General features: G+C 41.8%; 1 protein-coding gene across 8 annotated transcripts in view; it reads right to left on the bottom strand.

Moving 5' to 3' along the window:
- axdnd1 (axonemal dynein light chain domain containing 1) overlaps positions 1–20893 on the bottom strand; it is a 96360-nt gene extending 75467 nt beyond the window's left edge. For 3 of the 8 annotated variants that reach the window (XR_008724161.1, XM_055642191.1, XM_055642198.1), the window contains exons 1-5: positions 19567–19802; positions 15396–15523; positions 10848–10967; positions 6302–6465; positions 2928–3031 (exon numbers count right to left, since the gene is read on the bottom strand). Coding sequence is in view for 7 of the 8 variants with exons in the window: in XM_055642191.1 (XP_055498166.1) it covers positions 2928–3031; positions 6302–6465; positions 10848–10967; positions 15396–15523; positions 19567–19607 (557 nt within the window). In the remaining variant the exon portion in view is untranslated. Of the gene's footprint in view, positions 1–2927; positions 3032–6301; positions 6466–10847; positions 10968–15395; positions 15524–19566; positions 19803–20231 lie in introns of those variants that run through there. The other 5 variants (XM_055642192.1, XM_055642194.1, XM_055642193.1 and 2 more) reach the window with 4 other exon arrangements.
- Between the last annotated feature and the right edge of the window lie 2061 nt (positions 20894–22954).

Genomic DNA, 22954 nt, shown 5'->3' with positions numbered 1-22954 from the left:
TATATCACAGATGGAGCTCCCACAATTACTTCTTCAGCTTCTCACAACGTCCTCAGATATATAATCAAGTCCACTTGACCAATATTCCCTTAAACCTTTTCTATCCCTGTGCCAGTCCGAATGTCATTTAAATGTTGTTATTATATCTGCATCAACCACATTGTCCAGCAATTCATTCCATATACATACCATGCTCGGTGTAAAAAATATTGACCCTCAGTTTCCTATTTAAATCCTTTCTGTGGACCTACGTTCTCTATTTTTCAACTGCTGTGCAAAGGCTGTATGCACTCACCCTCTGATATTCATGATTTTATGCACCTCTTTAAGCTCACCTCTCAATCTCTTGTCTCCAAGGAATTTGCAGACCTGACCAACCACTCCCTATTGCTCAGGCCCTCAAGTCCTGGCAACATCCTTGTAAATCTTTTCTGCACTCTTTCCAGCTTAACAGCATCATTGTACAACAGGGTGACCAAAACTGAACACATAATTCGCCTGGCCTCAGACCTCTACCAGTCTGAGGCCAGGCACCAACTCTCAGACACTTCCTCCTACTTATCCTTGGACCATGACCCCACAGACGAGCACCAGGCCTTAATCTCAAGCACCATCACTGACTTCATCACTTCCAGCTCCCTGCCCTCCCAAGCCTTCAACCTCATCGTTCCCCAGCCCCGCACGGCCCGATTTTATCTTCTCCCTAAAATCCACATACAGAAATGTCCTGGCAGACCCATTGTTTCTGCTTGTACATGTCCTACCAAACTAATTTCCACATAGGATAGGACTCCATCCTATCCCCCCCGGTCCAATCCCTCCCCACCTACGTCCAAGAAACCTCACACGCTCTTCGTCTCCTTCATGACATCCATTTTCCAGGCCCCCACTCCCTCATCTTTACTATGGATGTCCAGTAACTCTACACCTCCATCACCCGCCAGGAGGGTCTTAAAGCCCTTTGTTTCTTTCTCGACCGCAGAACCAACCCATTTCCGTCCACTAATACTCTCCTCCACCTAGCAGAGCTGATCCTTACACTGAACAACTTCTCCTTTGACTCCTCCCATTTCCTCCAAATCCAAGGCGTAGTTATGAGCACGCGCATGGGTTGCCCACCAATATCGTATACCACTGCAATATAACACCCCAACTTCTATTCTCAGTGTCCTGACTGATTCTCAGCGTTCCAAAGGCCTTCTTGGCTACCCTGACTACCTGTGATGCTACTTTCAGGGAACTACGTAATTGTACTCCTGGTTCCTCTGTCCTGAGGCCTACACTGTTTTGACCTCCCAAAATGCAAAATTTCCACTTATCTAAATTAAACTCCATTTGCCATTCCTCAGCCCACTTACCCAGCTGATCAAGTACCCCTTGTAATTCTTGATAACTTTCGTCATTGTCTATCATGCCACCTATTTTTAGTGCCATCTGCCAACTTACTATCTGTGTCTTTTACATTGTCAACCAAATTGTAGAAATACTGAATTACAACTAAAATCAATGGGATCACATGCAAGATATAGTGACTGAAGCAAAGCCTGGGAAGTAATAGATCGATGCAGGTGAGGGAGGGGTGGTGATTGGAAGATGGGTGAAGATGCTGACAAAGACAAGAGGTGAAAAGGATGCAGAAGGGTGTCAGATGGGTAAGATGAGAAGGAGAGAAATATAAAGCTGGAGAGAGGGATATGGATGGAAGGGGGAATAGGGTAGAGATGCATCAACAGTCCCGACACCTCCTCTCTCACTTCCATCCAAGGATCCTGACAATGTTTAAGGATGAGACAGAGGTTCACTTGCATGTCTTCCACCTTCATGTATTACATTCAGTATTCCCGATGTGGCCTCCTCTTCATTGCAGAGAGAAAATGTAGATTAGGTTACTGTTTCACTGGACACTTGCTCTCTGAATGCCAAGACATGTTGTGGCTTCCGGTTGCTGGCCATTTTAACTCCTATTCCCTTTCCTACATTGACCTTTCTCTCCTTGACCTCCATTGTCAGAGTGAGGCCACACACAAACTGGAGGAAGAACACCAGAAATTCCACTTGGGTAGCGGAATAGTGTAATTTCAAGTAATATCCCTCCAATGCTCCTTCACTTCTTTAATCCCATCACCCCTCCATCCCAGTGTACACACATTTACCCACCACCTCCAAAACCTTGTTCCTTTCTCCTCCTCGTCCTTACACACTTCTCCCATCCCTAGTCTCCCATTTTCCTTTCATGCCCCCTTTCCCCTTCCCTATCCCCATCCCTTTCCACCCATATCCCTCGCCCCAGCTTTGCATTTCATTCCTCCTCTCCTTTCTTTATTGGACTCCCTTTTGTCTCATTTTCACCTCTGTCACTATCTCCATCCATCAGCCAATCTCCCCCCCTCCCCCACTTCACCTGTATCCACCTATCACGCCAGGCTTTGATCCACCACATCTCTCTTTTTCAGCGTTCTCCTGCCATCCCATCAGTGAAGAAGGATCCAGACCCAAAATGGCATCTGTCCACTCATTCCACAGATGCTGCCTGACCAGCTGAGTTCCTCCAGCACTTTGTATATTGCTCAATATCCCAGCAGCCGCATCTCCTGTGCCTTCATAAATGATTGCATCTAAGATATTCTGTTAAGCATTCTGAATAACGCCAATATCCTATTTTTCCCTCCACAACCTGCATTCTTCATTCCCTGCACTATGTGCCACTCTTGTACTCCTATCAGTCAAATAATTAAAAAGAACAATATGTCAGGTTCACCTTCTACCCAATAAAGCAGCATGAAATCTGAGTTTGTCTGTGAGTCACAATTAGAAAATAAACTGTGTTATAACAAAATTGTGTGGAAAGCAAGTAAGCTGGGTTTTTCAAACCTAGGGTAACATATTCCATTCAAATATCTTCACCTCAACATGCTCTATAAATGTACCTTCCTGCTCGAACCAGTGAGATGGGCTGATCTATCAAGTACTTGAACTTTGCTCTCCGTCTTGGGTGTTGCCATACACGATCAGTTGGTCGGATGCTGTTTTGCTGGGGAATCAAAGCATTTAGATCATTTGTACGAAGCTGGTAACTATTAACAGCATCGTTATAACTGTAATCAAAGAATGCGCCAAAAATAAAACCATAACGTACTTAATTTCATTCTGTTCTTTAAATTAAAGAAATCATGTATAGTTGTATTTTTCAAAAAACAAACTATCCATGGGCAAAAAATGTTCTGAATGCCTATGATTGTCCTGCAATCAAAGCTCCCCAATGACAATGTTTCTATCAACTGAGGGCAAAATAAAACACCTACTTATGTTTAAGAAGGAACTGCAGATGCTGGATAGAAATGATGGAGAAACTCCTAGTATATCATCTGCAGAATAAACTACAAAGAAATGGGTTATTGTGGTTGTGAGGAACCATTGTATCTCAAATATATGCCTTATAATCATGGAGAAGGTGGAAATAACTGGACAGTTATCAGAGATTCACAGATGTTTCTGGTGGGTTGGTGTAAGGGGGTTAAGGGTTTTGGAACCAAGATATGAAGATTAAATTAAGAACATTTCAGCCAAGTTCCGTTTGCTTTGGTATGAATTGCATCACTAAGTTACAAAGAAAAGCCCTTTATATAATAAAAAATAGTTGCCCTTGGAAAACAAAAAAGCGATTTTTACATAAAATGACAACTGGATTTTCTTGTTCAGAAACTCAAGGCACCAGCACAAATGTGAAAGTTCTGAACTTCCTTTTCATTATAATTGGAAGTGGATAGAGTCCAGCAATACAATGTCAGCTTCTCCTGCATTTCCCAGCAGTTATGCAGGAAAGTTGGCACACTGACAACTAAATTGATTTCATTGGAAAGGGAAGTCTATGAAGGAGGAAGATGTGTCCTAGTTTTTCAATTTAAACAAACAGGTTAATCTTTAAGACTATGATTGTTTGTAAATGAGCTTTATGAGAGATAACTTTGAAAGCCAGTAAGTCTAAGATTATACTATATCAGTTATTAAACTAAGAAGCCTGCATACACTATGATGAGTGCCGATTTCAGCTGGACTACCAGTAGGCTCATATCAGTGGTAAGAAAATTGCTCAGACAAGTACAAAGTGATGCATTTTTAGAAGTTAAATCAGTCCAGGATGCACACAATGAATGGCAGAGGCCTCAATGTGTTATTAAATAGATGGACCTCGGTGAAGAAGTACATAGTTTCCTTGCAAGTTGCAACCATGGGGAAAGGATGGTGAAGATTGCATATGGCGTGCGTGCCCTTATCGGCCATGTTCGTGAGTACAAGAGTTGGGACAAAAACATTGGTGAGACAATACCTGAAGTATTCATTACTGTTCTGATCACCATGCTGTAGGAAGGATATTATAAAGTTAGAGAGGGTGTATGTCACCTGCACTGGAAAGCTTGAGTTATAAGGAGACACTAGATAGGCATGGACTATTTTCCATAGAGTGAAGGATACTGAGAGATGACTTTAAAGAGGCTTATAAAATTAGATACCCACTAACTTTATTTTCCTAGAGTAGAGAAGTCTAAAACTAGAGGGCGTTAGTTTAAGGTGAGAGGGGAAGGATTTAAAGTGGATCTGGGGGTAGATTTTTCATGCAGAGGGTGGTGGATATGAGGAATCAGCTGCCAGAGGAAGTGTAGAGGCAGTTGAAATTACAACATTTGAAAGACATTTGGACAGTATATGAATAGAAAAGATTTAGTGGGAAATGGATTCAACAGAAGCAAATTGTATTAGTTTAGGCAGGCATCTTGGTAGACGTGGATAAATTGCCAGGCACCCAGAAGCCAAAAGTCAGGGCCTTGTTTTCATGCTCTAAGAAGCTAGAGCAGTAGGACCTAACAGACATGAAATCTTAGAACTGCAAGGAGCTTAATGGATCAACCAAAATTCCCATAGGTTACTATTTAGGCAGAGAAGGGCGTAATGAAAGGGTTTTTTTTTCCCCATTTCATCATGACGCATACATGTTAAATACTTCCCAACAATATTAAACACACTGCACGTAAATCACAACACACTGCAAATATGAAATTAAAATAAAAAATGCAGGAAAACTCAACAAGTCAGGGGACATCTGTAGAAAGATAAACCATTAATGCTTCTTTGTCAGAAATGGGAAAAGGAGAAATGTTAGTCTCAGATTAAACATAGAAAGATAGAAGAATGCAAGGGAAAAATGTTCATACAGAGAAATAAAGAGCATGTTATCTCTGGTTAGAGAATTCAATATTGAGTCAGAGCCATAGTCAGTCACATGCCATTGAAACAGGCCCTTCAGCCCAACTTTCACATGGTGGCCAAGATGCCCCATCTGTACTAGCCCTTCCTGTCCACGTTTGACCCATATCTCTCTAAACCTTTCCAATCCATATACTGTACCTGTAGCCCGGCAGACTACAATGTGCCGACGCATTAGATGTTCCTGAAGATTGCATTAGGCCTCATTATAACAGCACACATGGTTATAGCAAGGAAGGTCAGATTGGGAGTGGATTAGTGAATTAAAGTGGCAGGCACCCAGAAGCCAAAAGTCAGTCCTGTGGACTGTGTGCTGGGGCACCACAAATGTATGTTTGGTTTCTCCGTGACAGCTTTAAAGAGCATAGTAAACACTTTGTAGAAGGGCACAAACATAACTATTTGTGTATGCTATCATTCATTTATACTAAAACTGAACCTTCATAGCTGCATGGAAAAATTTATATTTTGAATCTTACATTAAATCTATCATCTTGGATTTCTTGGAGCACATTTTCACTCTTAAAAAATCTGCCAGCCACTACCCAGTTCGGAATCAGAGCCAAAAAATAGATGGGTTGTCCCGTGGGGGGTGGGGGGGGGGGAAGAGGTGATTAGAATACCGGAATTGATATTCAGAAGTTGGGAGTGGATGGAAAATTCACAATATTTACGCTCACATAAAGAGAGCGGGAACATAGAAAACAAAATCAGAATGGCAACAGTCAGATTTGGTTTCCACCAAAAACATTCACTTCATACAGAGTTTGAAAGATTGCAGAGGGAGAAACAACATGCTGGGATGTCATAGTCTAGTTCTTAGAATTATCAACGAGCGGATTGAAGGATGATTTTGGATGCCAAAGTGTGGGGCTGACCCAATGCTGGAGGTAAGTTCTCACCTTCCCTTGCAAGCATCCAAGTTTGACACTGAATTTAATTTGTTTCCTCTTTAAACTGGAGAGAGAATACTAAATGCATTGCTAAATTTATTAAAATAGTAAGCACTTGAATATATAAAGTACTTTTATGTCCCTACCTTAAGATCTTTTGAGGATTTCGAGTATAACTCTGCATGACAACATGAATTTGGCCTCGTGGCCAATGACAGCAGGATCTCTTCTGGGATGAAGTCATGCTTGAGAGGTGGCAGTGGCTTATGTTGTTCAATGGTGTCCGGCCTTTCTTCTAGTTGGGATAACTCTGCACAAGCACAAGTCAATAAAAATACTATGACTAATACATTAGTTGATTAGCAAATTAATCAAAACTTAAATATTTCAAGACCTGAAATGTCACCCATTCCTTCTATCCAGAGATGCTGCCTGGCTTACTGAGTCACTGAGTTAAGGGCCTGCCCCACTTGTCCGGTAGTGACTGATGGGCGACGGTTGCGCGCGTCATCATGCATCCGCACAGCCGTCTGGAGCCGTGACGTTATTTGAAGATAGACACAAAATGCAGGAGTAACTCAATAGGGCCGGCAGCATCTCTGGAGAGAAGGAATGGATGATGTTTCGGGTCAAGACTCTTCTTCAGTCTGAAAAAGGGTCTCGACCCGAAACGTCACCCATTGCTTCTCTCCAGAGATACTTTTGGTTCCGCTGAATTACCCCAGTATTTTGTGTCTATCTCCAATCGTCTTGGCCCCGCTCTGGGAGCAGGAGTGGTGGTGGATCCGGATTCTCGACAGCCGTGGGCCCCAGGCCGAGCTCGGCGGTCTCATGTCAGCTTCTGCTGCTGTTGAAGGTGAGACGTTGCGCCGCGCCAGGGTGTCCCACTTGGCCATCATTTACGCACCAGGCCGGTGGCGTGCGAAGATTTCGTCCAGAAAGAAATCCCGGAGCGCTGCGCGATCCCGCACGCAACTCCACACTCCTCCACACCACTCCATGCGCCCGTCCCACGCGACCCACACGCTACCCACACACTACCAGGTTGTGTAATTAGCGCGCAAATGACGGACAAGTGGGACAGGACCTTTACTCCAGCATTTTGTGTCTATCTGGCACAATCCTAAAGTGGTAGGATTGAAGCATAATCTGACATCCATGAGGTGGCGCTGCTCTACCTCTGAGACTAGCTTTGACAACAATTCAATGGCAGTAATTTCCCTGTGTTATGGTGTTTCTCAAAAAACTGTGTGAGGTCCATCCAGTGCTACTTTGTCGCAGATTGTTTGGTCCAAGTAAGCTTAGATATAGGGAATGCATACACCTTTTAAGAAAATAAAAACTGATGCAGACTTCTAAGATTTCTGAGCAGAGGAATTTTATTAAAATCCCAAACTAATAGTTCACTGCATGTTTACATTCACATCCACAGCATCTTTGCTTTAAGTTTTCATTTAAAATAAAGTTTATGTGTGGCTTTTAAACAAGAATAAAACAGCAAGGTAAACAAGGACTTAGATTTGTTGTTGTAGAACATTAAAATGGGCAAATTAGTAAATGTTTTTTTTTAATGTAACAGAGATGATGCACAGAAAATGCAACGTACCCTTTCTATCCCTAATTGATAGACCCCAACAAAGCGAGATTGAACAGGTTTGGACTGTTTCAGTGGAACATTGGCCGCTGAGGGGGGACCTGATAGAAGTATATAAAATTATAAGATGCAAAGATAGTCTAGACAATCAGAATCTTTTTCCCAGATGGAAATGTCAAAGACTGGAAGGTCTATCCACGTGCCTATCTAAAATCCTCTTAAATGCTACTCTCGTATCTGACTCCACCACCACCACCCATGTCCGCAAATTCCAGACACCCACTACTCACTGTGTAAAAAAAAAAATTGCCTCTCACATCTTCTTTAAACTTTGGCCCTCTCGACTTAAAACTAGGCACATGGATATGCCGGGAATGAAGAGCAGAATGAAGGCAGATGAGATTAGTTTATTCTTACCATGTTCAGCATAGATACTGGGGGTGAAGGACCTGTTAGTGTACTAAACTGTTCTATGATCTATAACCATTTAAAATAGGATAGGAATTCATAGTGTCTTCTAGCCTTTGTCTATCGTTTACACTTGGGTGATACAGCCATTAAGAAAATTAATGCAGGGATGTGTCAAATTATACTGTCTCGTGTAGCTTTACTGATATTATAGAATACATTGAATCTCCATTGATTGAAACTAAAACCATTAATGTGCTGTACAAGCCAGATAGACTAGCCTAATTGTATCAACAATTGTAATGATGTATTGTATATTGCTTATCTGTGCCATAGATACACAGATAATAGGTGCAGGAGTAGGCCTATTGGCCCTTCGACCCAGCACAGCCTTTCAATGTGATCATGGCTGATTATCCACTTTCAGTACCCCTTTCCTGCCTTCTCCCCATATCCCTTGATTCCGCCAGCCCTAAAAGTTATATCTAAATCTCTTTTGAATGCATCCAGTGAATCGGCCTGCACCCCCTCCCGAGGCAGAGAATAGGGTCATAGAGCTATACAATATGAAAGCAGCCCCTTTGACCCAACTAGTGCACACCGACCGTTGATCAACCACTTACCAATGCCTGGCCCATTTCTCTCAAATCTTACCTACACATGTATCTGTCCAACGGTCATTTAAATGTTGTAATTGTACTAGCCTCCACCACCTCCTCTAGTAGCTCATTCCTTATGAGCACCATGCTCGTGATCAGTTTTAAATCATTCCCCTCCCACCTTAAAACCATGACCTCTAGTTTCAGACGCCCCTACACTGGAGAAAAAAAAAAGACTGGCTACTCACCTCATCTTGCGCCTCATGATTTTATGAATCCTTGTAAAGTCACCACTCAGATTTTCATGCTGCAGTGAAGACAGACCCAACGTATCTAGCCACTCTAACAGGAAGATGCATGCCCTGAACTCTTGTCATCACACTTTCAAAAATTACCTTCCAATCCTTTCTCTAATATCCCCCAATGATGGTCTCTCTTCTAATTTCCCCCATCCCTCGCACAACTTCTCTCTGACTGGTCCCCACACTCATCTCTATTTGCCATTCCACATCTACTCACACCAAACACTACTTTTCATGCCTCACAATTGATTAGCATGGGTGTCAGAGGTTATCGGGAGAAGGCAAGAATGGGGTTGAGAAGAATAGCATGTTCCTGTTAGAGTGGCTAGATAGATCAGCCATGATTAAATGGCAGAGTACACTTGATGGGCCGAATGGCCTAATTCTGCTCCTATGACTTATTATCTTATGACAAACACTTGCCTTGAACATCTGCTGCACCATCTGCCCACCCGCAATCCTCTCTCAAAATCCTTTACTTTATTACTTCCTATCTGTCAGGGAGGAAGATCAATATCTGGTAGAATATCCAAGCCTTCCTGACTGCACACTTACAATCAGATGTAATTTCTTGCTTTAGTTCAACGATGTGCAACTTAAAGGCATCTTCCAAAACTTTGCATTGAGATTACAAAGAAATTCCTATCATAGAGTCATACTGCACAGAAGTACCTCTTCCACCCAACTCAACCATGCCTATCAAGAGGTCTCATCTCAGCTAGTCCCTTTTGCTTGCATATGGCCCACCTCTAAATCTTCCCTATCTCTTCACTCAGAGAACCGTGAATCTTCGTTTTCTTAATCCCAAGGGACAGATTTTGCACTCCCAGATGCTCAATGGAAAAAAAGGAACAAGGCAGCAGGGCAGAATTAAGGTAAAACATCATGTCAGTATAGCACAACAAACTCAAGAGATTATGTGCTTAATCTCTGTCTTTTACACTCCTTGTTCATGCGGCTCTGTAAATTGGAATGGGTCACCATTTCTTATCAAGTACATTCCCTGTTTAAAATTATGCATTGTTACTTACTCCATAATTTCTCCATTTTGGGAAATATAGCAATCATACCAACTGTAAATAAATGACAATATTTGTCATATACGACGAGATGATAAGTAATTTCATCGTGCATGGAAGCCATAGCTAATGCTGTGTTTATCCAACATGGAAACAATTCCACTATTTTCCAAAGATAGACACAAAATGCTGGAGTAACTCAGCGGGACAGTGGGCATCCAGAGATGCTGCCTGTCCCGCTGAGTTATTCCAACATTTTGTGTGTCCATCTCCAAACTGCAGCTCAGCTGCTTGTTGAGTGGTTATATTATCATGATCCATACCTTTCCAAACTTGTCTGGTTCAACAGTTACCAGTTTATGCAGTTTGACATGAGGCAATATCTTTGTCAACTAGGTCATTAGGAAAGGTAGAAAAACTCCAATGATACGCTACCTGACCACAGAAATCCTGATGGTTGTGCATCTAGCTCACTGGGTACCTATTCCAACAGTTCCCTTTACACACCCACACTCCCTTGAGTTATGTTTCTGTGTTCCCTTTAAACTTCACTGGTTTACTGGAAAATGTATTATTCGTAGGTGTCTTGGAATATTAATATGCAACATCCAATAATCAGGAAACCTGTCATTCCGGCATCACTAAGATCCTCAATACGCCAGTTTAAAGGAGTTTTAAGCATTTTTGTTTTAAAAGAGATCATGATTGTCACATTCCTCTTTAAACTTTGATCCTGATTCTTACTCAGCTTCGATGTTGCCACTTCATACCTTGTTCATTCTTCAAATGTTTGCACTCGTTGGAGACGGCCTTCCTACTTTCATCAGACATTGGTTCTTCATCAAAACAAGCACAGATATCCAATATTTGTTGAGAGGTTGGATTAGGCTCTAAAGAAAACAAAGCATAATCGTAGCTTTCAGTAGCTTTCAAATTGCTTGAGCCCTTTGTTCAATGTTCAAAGCAGGCACTTAAACCACATTAGTATAAAGTCCATTTGAAAAATCTACTTAACAGCTTTTAATCTTTGTTTGTATAACATGGCATAGTGGGTCAAAACATCAATTAATTTCTTGATTCATTTTTCATGTAATATTCTTGCATTTATATAGTATACTCTGAATCTGCCTCTTCTCAAATAAAGTCAAATATTACATTATTTGTATTTTGCAGGAAGATGAAGAAATTGCCATGCATCAGAAATATGCTACCGACAGTAATGAGATGGAATCAAGTCAAGAGTGTTTAATTGTCATATGTACCAGGAACAAAACAATTAAATTCTCACTTGCTGAAGCTTTACATTACCGCAGCATGTAATAAATATCCAATAAACAATAATACAACAAAATACAACTATACTCAGTAACTTGATCATAATAGTGCAAGCCAAAGTACATAGTGGAATCATGTACAAAGTCTATTGTATTTCATGTCTGTGACAACAATCTGGTTAGCTTTGTTCAGTGCAGTTCAAGAACCTGATGGTTGATGGGAAGAAGCCATTTTTGAATGTTGAGGCAACAGTTCTCTGGCTCGGATGCTTTTAGGATTCTCAAATTCATCATGAATGACCCAGGGTGTTTTGCCATACTCCAATTTACCATAGAATAAACTAAAGTCCCTCTCACACCAATGCCTTCTCAACAGTTGTTACACTCCCTTCAAGGCATAAGAGAATGATGTTGGTGAATGGGCTTCGGGCTCATCTCCTGCCCCACAGAGGTCCTTAGAGGTACTCTGAGTCGGCTACGGGAGGTGCTCCAGGGCATGGCGGCTGAAAGGTCTGGTCATCGTGGCGAGGGCAGCAAACTCATGGCCAACGTTGAGGCATCAGAGTGGTCGAGGCAGCGGAGTGGGTATCTGGAGGCCCCGTAACATTAGATTGGGTGCCACTCCAAATGGCCGAGCACGTGGAACGGACTCAGCCTGCAGCGGCACTGGGCAGCAGAGCAGCCGTGAAGGATATCGACACATCACCTGGCCAGCACAGCCCTGCAACTCCAATCCTATGCTACTGCCAGGACAACGGGTCTTTGTGGCCAAGTTAAGACTACTTTGTAAAACATTTTGAACTTGAAGGGAACAAGTGGCTGCCTGAAACGTGTAAAATCTTGCGTATTGACTCAATGCGATCTACTGTCTTACATTTGTGTGCTTAAGGGGCGGTCCCACGGGTGACCTAATTGGTGAGTTTAGGAGAGTTTGAGAGTTTGAAAAAAATGTCATGTTGAAGACCTCCTTCAACCTCCTTCGACTATGTTGAAGACTAGCTACGACTAACGTCGGAAAAATTGGACAACTGACAGTGGAGAGTGAAGACGACCTCCTTCGACCTCCCTTTGACTATGATAATGACTATCTATGACTTGACTCGACTACCCTCGATTACCTCCAACTAACATGCTGATCTACTACAACTAAACCTACGACTAAAAAAAGTATTGATTTTTTCCCATGGTGATCTTTTTTTACTCGCGGGTATTTTTTTTGAAAAATCGCCGCGACCTAGCTGAGGCCTCAAGTACACAGGGACTACTCTCGAGCATGAAGGAGAGTTACAAAGACCTCCTACGACCTTGTGTCGACCATGCTGCAAGTATGAGTCGAGGGCAAACTCGCCAGAACTCGCGGATTAGGTCGCCCAAGTGGGACAGGCCCTTTAGTGTGATTGTGTCTAATGTATAGGAGGAATGTCACTGAACTGAATGCAAAAAATGAATTTTGCTGTACTTAGGAACAGAGGTAGCTACTTAGGTAGATATGTGAGGCAAACAAAATAGGTGAATTTCAATTATTATCACTGCAGAGATTTTATGTTAATTAATGATCCTAACAAGTACCCTGATTCCAATAGCCCTAAGCGTCTTAAAAGAAGGCTGCAAAGATAGTGGATGCATTGGTTATGCCCTTACAAAATTCCCTGGATTCTGAAGGGTCCTGTTGGATTGATAAACAACATATGCAACAACATATAATGAAAGGATGCAGACAGAAAACTTGGCACTAACAATTTCATTGGGAAAATGTTAAAAAAAAAAGTATTACTTAGCAAATAGAAGCAGTACATTTAGAAAATCATAATACAATCTCAAAGAGTCAAAATGGATTAATGAAAGGGAAATGGTAGTTGGAACATTTAATTGAGGATGTAGTGAGCAGGATAAATAAAACGGAACTACCAAATTAGTGCAAACAAAAAAGGAAAGCAGCTGGAGGATCTTTATCTTGATAAATAGTCCCGACCCGAAATATTGACTGCCCATTTCGCTCCACAGATACTGCCTGATCCACTGAGTTCCTCCAGCTGCTCTCCTTCTTTTGCTACAAATTCCAGCAGCTGCAGTCTCTTATGCTTCCTCAAATATTAGTGGATATGAATTTCCATTAGACAGGAGGTCACATCAAAATTAGTGCACAAGGTAAAGATTCTTTGCAATGGGAGCAATATATTAGCATGGATGTCGAATCGTTTAACTTACAAAAACGGTGAGTCAAGCTAAATAGGTAATTTTAAGGTTGGAGACCTGTATCTTGTGAGTTGCCACATGAATCAATGTTGCAACCTCAACCATTTATAATATCGATGATGAGATGAAGTGTGTTGTCGCCAGATTTATTGATCTGATATGTGTGAAAACAAATTGGAAGGCAGACGCAAAGGGTCTGCAAAGATGTAATGGTAGATCAAGTGAGAAAACAGAAATTTGGTAAAAGGAGTGCATTGTGTAGAACTGTGGAGTTATCCATATTGGTAGAAATATACATAATATAGTTTAAATGAAGATAGATCACAGAATGCTGCTAAACAGAGGAATCTGTATGTTGTTGTATATGAATCAGAAAAAAATATTGTAAGAGTACACAAATAATTATAAAGCAATTTTAATGTCAGACTTTACGAGTTACATATAAGCATTCTACAATTATATACTGAGTTGGTTAGACTACACTGGGAGTAGGTCACTGAGTTTTTGTTTCCTTATTTAAGGAGGGATATGCTTGGTTTATTGGATTGGTTCATGGGTTGAAGGGGTTGTCCTGTGAGGAGGATGGGTCTATTTTTACTGAAGTTCAGAAGGATGAAAGTTTATCTTATTGAAACATAAGATTCCAACTGGCAAGGTAAACCCTCAGGTGGGAGAAACAACAACCAGGGAACAGTTTCACAGTAAAATCTGTCCACTTACGATAGAGATGTGTGGGAGTGTCTTTTCTCAAATGGTTGAAAACCTTGTGAATTGTTTAACTACTATGAACTTTGAAGCCTCTAATGTGTGGGAGTGTCTTTTCTCAAATGGTTGAAAACCTTGTGAATTGTTTAACTACTATGAACTTTGAAGCCTCTAATCATTAAACAGACATAGGAGGTTGCGGGTGGGAGACAGTTTTTGGAATGTGTTGGACAAGAGGGCTAAGAATTATGAGAAACAGAAAATAAAATTAATCCACAATCTAAATCAGATCAGCAGCAAATTTACCGAATTGTAGAACAGGTTGTGGGTCACTTCTGATCCTGTTTCTTGTTTTTCTGTAGTTCAAATTTTAAAAAGGACACAAGGTAAACTTCCAGCAAGAGCATGTTTACCAAGTTTCTTCCCAGCTAATATTCAGCAACTGAATGGTCCTCTCATCAGCTGGGATGTGGCCCTGTACTACCATTTACCTCACTGGAGACCTTTGAATTATCTTTAATCAAACTTTATTTTGTGCTAAATGTTGTACCTATTATCTTTATCTGTGTCGATGGCTTGATTGTAATCACGTCTTGTCTTTTATTTGATTGGATAGCACGCAAACAAAAACTTTTCACTGTATCTTGGTACCTGTGACAATAATAAACTAGATAATGCCAAAGAAGGCCTTAACTCCCCGTTTCAGCGCTGGTGTGGGTTTAGCATGTAGAATAACATTTGTGTCATCCAACACTGTCATACACCACTTGCCATCATCGCATGAGACCAATGGCCCCCACGTGCTTACTAGTTCAAGTACTTAGAAATTTTGGTATTATTTTCAACACCTGCTCTTCTGATCCGACCTGAAAATGACTCTCCAAGCTATTAGGTTTGACCATTTTTGCTTTAAACCAAGGCTGTAAATCATTTTAGAATTACAACAATTCTTTCCTCAAAACAAATAAAATGACCATTCATAGCAAAGATCATTGTGAACTTCATTATGCAACAAAAGTGACTCCAACATATGACTATGAAAACAATGCCAACATTTAAAATGTAATTTATTGACTCTAAGACTTACGAACATTCTGAAGACTTTGGAGGGACTACATGAAAGCAAGTTTGTTTGTTGTGTACCTGTTAGCTCCTTCATTTCTTTACACACTTTATCAGTGGGCTTAAATAAGGCATTGTGGCCAGTAATAGCAAGCTGAGGTACACTTTGAAAATCTTCATCAGCCATCTCATCGTATTGATAGTAGAATCTATAAATAAAATTGTTTCTAATTAACTCAATACTACTTTTTTTGCACACTAAGAAGGCACAACAAATGTCTAACAACCATGATGATGCACTCTATCTCTAGACCACTGAACGGACCTTTCATACGCAAAGGGGTCTCCCAGCTGCTCATTATGGCCTTTGCACTTTAAAAAAAAATCTGCACTTCCTGTAACTGTAACACTACAACACTCTATTCTTCGCTCTAGTATTTTTTGCATTGCATTACCTGTTGTGTTGGATGTAGCTTGATTGTACTCATGTACACATTTGGAAAACGATAGGCTAGTTAGGAACTTAGACAAAAAAGCTGGAGAAACTCAGCAGGTGAGGCAGCATCTATGGAGTGAAGGAATAGGCAACGTTTCGGGTCGAGACCATTCCCCAGACTGTCACCATGGCTTTGTCTACTGCAGATTATTCGCTTGAACTTGAGTTCTTTGAAGAGGTGACAAAGTTGATCGATGAGCATAGGGCAATGGATGTGCTCGATGTAGATCTTAGTAAAGCATTTGATAAATCCCCTCAATGACTGATCCAGAAGATTAAGTTGCATTGCATCCACAGTGGCTTGGTCATTTGAACTGGCATTGAGTAAGCCAGCAGAACTGGCTTACTTATAGCAGACAGAGAGTTGTGTAGTGACAGAGAGGTTATAGTTATAACATACTGAGTTAAGGTAAATGGCTACTACAAGTTGTGGTGAATGGGTGTTATTCTGGCTGAAGTCTGTGACCAGTGGAATCTATATATATACTAGACTAAGTGGGACCCGTTGGGTCCCATGTTCACATGGGAGGGCTGGTCCCCCGACGCAATATTCCACCTCTCCACCAATTCCAATATTAGTGGCCAGTGGTGGGGCTTTCTGGAGTGCTGGTATGGGTTCTTGGGGTGGCAGCTCAGTCCCTCAAGCCTGATCTGCTGGCAGCTCGCTCACGACTGGTGGGTTGGCAGTTGACTCATGACTATTCCTTGAAATTTCATTTCAAGCAGGGTGCAAGTCCACCAAATTGAAATCCATGTTCCTACCATTTCAAGCAAGGTGCAAGGCCACCAAATTCAAGTGCAGTTTCTTACCACTATGAGCAGGGTGCAAGGCCACCGAATTCAAGTGCAAGCCACTTCAAGCAGTGCAAGGCCACCGAACTCAAGTGCAGTTTCATACCACTTCAAGCTGGATCCAAGGCCACCAAATACAAGTGCAGTTTCATACCATTTCATGCAGGGTGAAACCACCATAAAACCGCACAAAACACCAAACTCAGTTCAGTAGACATTCAGTGTGTTCAGTTGATTCACAGCTCAAACGGAGTCATGACCTCTCCCTCCCCCATTATGCAGAGACTGAGCCACACCCACACTTTTGGGTTTTATAACTTCTCCCCCTCCCACCGGAATAGGGGTGGCTTTCAGGGCGTGATTGACAGGAGAGAGATTATCAACATTTTTTTTAAACACTGATAACACTTTTATTTTTCATTGATGGGAATAATTCTCTGCACCTGCTCAGCGGAGAGGGGACTGAGTAATATGGCCACAAATCACAGCCGTAAGTGATAGCGTTTTATCTAAATTCAATATACAGTGCAAACAAGAAGTAAGTGCATTTGCAGTAGTGCCTTTCAACTTCAAGCCAAAGCAATGGACGAGGAGAGCTGACCTCCCCCCTTCTGCCCTCACAACTTTTTACAGGGGTGCCATTGAGAGCATTCTTACCAGCAGTCTCTCAGTCTGGTATGGCAGTTGAGTGCTGAGGACAGCGGAGAAGATCACCAGATCACCCCAACCAGCAATCCAGGACCTATACCCATCTCGTTGTCGCTAGAGAGCAAGCAATATCATCAAAGACACCACCCACCCAGCACACAAACTGTTCACCCTCCTACCTTCCGTTAAGCGCTACCGCAGCATGCAGAGCAAAACCACCAGATTCAAAAACAGCTTTTTCCCTCAGGCCATCAGACTACTCAACCCACTTAAGAAAATTCCATGAACAGTACCCAAACAAAGACAAACAAACTGTGAAAATAACTTTGGCTCAATGTCTCCAGTACGAAATTTGCACTTTTTCTATATTGCACCTTTCATTGTTGCACCCTTTTTAAAATACCTCAAAGTTTTTGCTACATTTTGGCACACTGTGAATATTTTAATATTTTAAATAATGTAATGTCTATTGTCTATTTTTATTGGTATGTTGTCTGTCTGTGTTTTTAATATTACTTGCACATTTGGACTATGGGGAAACATAATTTCAATCCTCTGTGTAACTACTGTTGCATAATTGAATTGACATTATAGTTCACTTTGAACTTTGAATTCATTCCCTTCTAAATTGAAATAAATCCATATAACCATATAACAATTACAGCACGGAAACAGGCCATCTCGACCCTTCTAGTCCGTGCCGAACACATAATCTCCCCTAGTCCCATATACCTGCGCTCAGACCATAACCCTCCATTCCCTTTCCCATCCATATAACTATCCAATTTATTTTTTAAATGATAAAAACGAACCTGCCTCCACCACCTTCACTGGAAGCTCATTCCACACAGCTACCACTCTCTGAGTAAAGAAGTTCCCCCTCATGTTACCCCTAAACTTCAGTCCCTTAATTCTCATGTCATGTCCCCTTGCGGAGAGGGGACTGAGCGGGCCACAAATCCACCGCCGTAAGTGATGTTTGAATCGTCCCTACTCTCAGTGGGAAAAGCTTTTCCACGTCAACTCTGTCTATCCCTCTCATCATTTTAAAAACCTCTATCAAGTCCCCCCTTAACCTTCTGCGCTCGAAAGAATAAAGCCCTAACTTGTTCAACCTTTCTCTGTAACTTAGTTGCTGAAACCCAGGCAACATTCTAGTAAATCTCCTCTGTACTCTCTCTATTTTGTTGACATCCTTCCTATAATTAGGCAACCAAAATTGTACACCATACTCCAGAATTGGCCTCACCAATGCCTTGTACAATTTTAACATTACATCCCAACTTCTATACTCATTTTTTTTATTTTTTTATACTCCTCAAGCACCTCATTTACTCCATGCTGCCTATAATTATTGTAGATCTCCCTCTTTTTCCGAACCAAGTGTCCAATTTCCCTTGAAAACCATGGCTCTTTACAATTTTTACGATTTCCTTTCAACCGAACAGGGACATAAAGATTCTGTACTCTTAAAATTTCACCTTTAAATGTACTCCATTTCTCTTCCACATATTTCCCATAAAACAAACTGTCCCAATTTACTCCTTTTAAATCCTTTCGCATCTCCTCAAAGTTAGCCTTTCTCCAATCAAAAATCTCAACCCTAGGTCCAGTTTTGCAACAATCCTATCCCAAATAATTCTATCCAATAGCTTCCCTAGCACTGACACGAGGCTCACCAGTCTATAATTCCTTGGTTTCTCTCTACTTCTTAAATAAAGGGCGACATTAGCTACTTTCCAGTCCTCCGGCACCTTACCTCTGGCCAGAGAGATGCAAAGATCTTCATCGAGGTCCCCACAATCTCATCTCTTGCCTCTCTCAATAGCCTGTGATAGATCCCATCAGATCTTGGGCATTTGTCTCCCTTAATGTTTTTCAAGACCCCCAACACCTCTTCCTTCTTAATATTAGTATTCTCCGCACTGATCTCACTGTCCCCCATGTCCTTCACTTGGTGAAAACAGAGGCAAAGTACTCATTTAGTATTTATTTCACTTTTAGATAGCTTTGGTTAGCCTTGATTGGCTTGGAATCCCCTAATTCCTTGAATGGTGTTTTGTAGAACATGTCATGAACGTCATTAACCGCATCCTGCATTTCTACAATGTCTTATCCCCACTGTGATGTCTTTGCAATCAATGTAACAGAAACTCGTGCATGAGCCTCGTGGCTGAGGTCAAGTGACCTTCAAGATAAAAGGCAGTGATTGCAGAATAAACGTGCTCTTGCTCTGGAACACAAACCCGGTGTGGACCTGTCCTTTGTGCTAGTCACACCGAAGCCTTACATCAGACGAGAATACCTTACACCCACCTTTTGTGATATTTTCTTTCACTTGCACAATACTTTAACATAGAATAAAACAATGTGTGGATGAACCTGGCACCGTAGGCTGATATCGCGTTTCTTGCTGGTTTTAAACGGAACCACTCGACTTAACTTTCAAGCCTACAGCGTTGTTTTAATACAGCCAAATGTACAATGGACAGCAAGTGGGCTATTTGTCCGCAATGCTCTGTCCGGCTCTCACTCACTCACTGCGACTGCAGCTTCCGCAACCTCGCCTGCTGCCGGCTGCCAGTTGTCAGGGCGACGGCCCCGCCCAATCACAAGCACGCTCTATCCGTTGCCAGGGGCGACGGTCTGGCCCAACCCGGCTGCGTTCCGCCCGTTGTCAGGGGAGACGGACGGTCCTGCCAGTCAGGGGCGACAGTTCCGCCCGTTGTCAGGGGCGACATCCCGCCCGTCGCCCAGGGGTGACGATGCTGAGCCAACCCCGGCCGCGTTCCACCCGTTGCCAGGGGTGACGATGCTGAGCCAACCCCGAAAGGATCCCCCCGTTGTCAGGAAAACTGTTCAACATCAACGCTGTCATTTGTTCTTTCAGCATGTTTTTTTTTTAAATGGCAGTTTTAAATGCAACAATAACTGCGGGCGTGTTAAAGAAATTATCTCCGGCCACGGAAGGAAATCCTTACCTCAGGTGCTGTCGCCGCCCTCTAGCCCAGGTTCAGCCTCCGGTGCTGGACGGCGTTTGCCAGTAATCAATTACGTGATGTATCTAATCTTCAAATCTAATCGTCCCCTCGGGTTGTCGGCGAGTCTGAAGAGAGATGTCAGCGTCTAGAGTTCGTCGCTTCCGCCCCTGGCCGAGCTTGGTCTGTGTCGCCCTGGTTACGGCCAAGCGGCCGTCCTGGGCTAACTCAGAGATACAGAAAATAGACACAAAACGCTGGAGAAAATCCATATCGAGTAGTCATAGTCAAGGATACATATCACATGTATACCAGAAATCAAACTCGAGTATAAATTATTTGCAAATTTGTTATCCAACAGCAGGCAGCATCTCTGGAGAGAAGCAATAGGCTACTTTTTGGGTCGAAACACTTCTTCAGACAGAGTCAGGGGAGGGGGAAACTGGAGGAATGAAAAACCTCGATGCTCAAGTCGTTTGTTCGCCAAAGGAAAGAAAGACGGTGAAGCTTAGCATCAAAACTAAATAGCACGCAACATAAAGTCACGGGAAAGGTGAAGTTTAGAGATACCCCTTTTGAGGAAAGGCGAAGAAAACCCCCCACTGTCAAATGCCAGTAATAGGGAAACGGGCGCACAAAGCAGAAAAGCAAGGAAAACTTGTGCTGTTGCAATACCCTGGTACCGCACCTGGAGTGTTGTGTGCAATTTATCTTCTAATTTGAGGAAATTATTGCAATTGAGGGAATGCAGCGTAGGTTCACCAAATTAATTCCCGGGATTGGGGGGGGAGGGAGACTGACATATGATGAAAGAATGGGGCGAATGCGCCTGTGTTAAGTGGCATTTAGAAGGATGAGAGGACATCTTATAGAATCATATACAATTCTTAAAGGCTCGATGCAGGAAAAATGTTTCCGATGTTGGGAGAGTCCAGAACCAGGGGGTCACAGTTTAAGAATAAGGTGTAGGCCATTGAGGCGAGGAAAAACTTCTTCACCTAGAGAATTATGAATCTGTGGAATTCTCAGCCGCCGAACAGTTTTCTCCAGGCTGCGATAAGCATTTCCTCTCCTTCATTTCCCTCATCTGTTGAAAACTCTCCACATTTTGGGATGCCCAATAAGAAAGGCATTTGTAATTATAACTACTACTTGCACCTGGTTTGACAGAAAATATCGACAGTGGCATTGAACAAGAAAGTTAAAATTTGTTGCAGGTAGAAGCATCATGTAAACTATAATACACAAACAGACTACCTTGCCGTCTTCATCAAGCAGCTTACTTTACAATGGATTTTAATACCCCTAGGATAGTTTTGTTCACCTGCAAAATGCATCCTTTTAATTCTCCTGGTAATCATGGAATTTATTAGGAATCCAAAAACAAAATCCATATCGAGTAGTCATAGTCAAGGATACATATCACATGTATACCAGAAATCAAACTCGAGTATAAATTATTTGCAAATTTGTTATCCAACATTTTGATTTCATATTCATTTGTATTCAGTAACAACCATCAACATATTGCCTGGTTTCCAAGATGTTAATGTTTGCTAAGTACAATTTATTTTTTAGTTACTGCAACAGTTCTTTTGAAAATTAACTTGATCAAGTTCTACCATTTAAAATATTTATTTTCAATGCATAACCAAAATATGGCAAAGCAGTTTACTGACATTTACTTACAATCAATTAGTGATTTTGTGGAGGATTCAGGTTGGGGAGGGTGACTGTAGTACATTAAAAATGGCCTTAGTTCAAGACCAAATTTATGCCATACAATGTCAGAATATTTCCAGTCAAATGTCAATCGTTTCCAACTTTACTTTATTATAGGATACCATGGGGGGGGGGGGGGTGAACAAGGTATTTAAAGTGTTACATATATCAGATAAGGTCCGTGCACCCCAATTTGTTGGCAAACATAATGGCAGTGATATTTCTTGAGGACTCAACGAGAAATAGTCAATGTCTTTAAAAGCAAGAGGGTCACCTTCATTTGGAAATAAACAGCATATTACTGATGTCACAGAAAACTGCTTACTAATCTCCTGGAATCCCATATTGACATCAGAGACAAATTATTATCCCTTACATCAGCCCAAATACTCATTCCTTCTTTATCAGCACACCAAGAATAAGCTCATAGCATCTACAAAATTCTCAACTTCAACATTGTGTCTAAAACAAAACTCTACAAGCAAATAGAAAAGTGGCAAAGAAAAGAAGAGCAGCATTGGAATACCAGAGCACCATGAAAGAAATATGTCATGTTTACTGAAAACAGTCTAAATTCTGGAACTCATCGTACAACATAGAGGTGGTATTTTCACAAACTACAACATTTCAAGGTGGCCCAACACCTTGTTTTCAGGAAGAGGAAATGCTAATAAATGCCCTTACTAGATATAGCACAGATGCGCAGCAGTAGAGTTGCTGCCTTACAGTGAATGCAGCGCCAGAGACCCGGGTTCGATCCCGACTACGGGTGCTGTCTGTAAGGAGTTTGTACGATCACCCGGTGGGTTTTCTCCGAGATCTTCAGTTTCCCCCACACTCCAAAGACGTTCAGATCTGTAGGTTAATTGGATTGGCGTATGTGTAAATTGTCCCAAGTGTGCGTAAGATAGTGTTAGTGTGCTGGGATCGCTAGTCAGTGCGGACTCAGTGGGCCGAAGGGCCTGTTTTCGCGTTGTATCTCTAAACTAAACAAAGTGTCCAAG

The sequence above is a fragment of the Leucoraja erinacea genome, chromosome 10 (assembly GCF_028641065.1).
Source record: "Leucoraja erinacea ecotype New England chromosome 10, Leri_hhj_1, whole genome shotgun sequence".
NCBI classification, from domain to species: domain Eukaryota; kingdom Metazoa; phylum Chordata; class Chondrichthyes; order Rajiformes; family Rajidae; genus Leucoraja; species Leucoraja erinaceus.
Note: the sequence above shows the minus strand (reverse complement) of the source record. Positions and strands in the feature narration are given on the sequence as shown.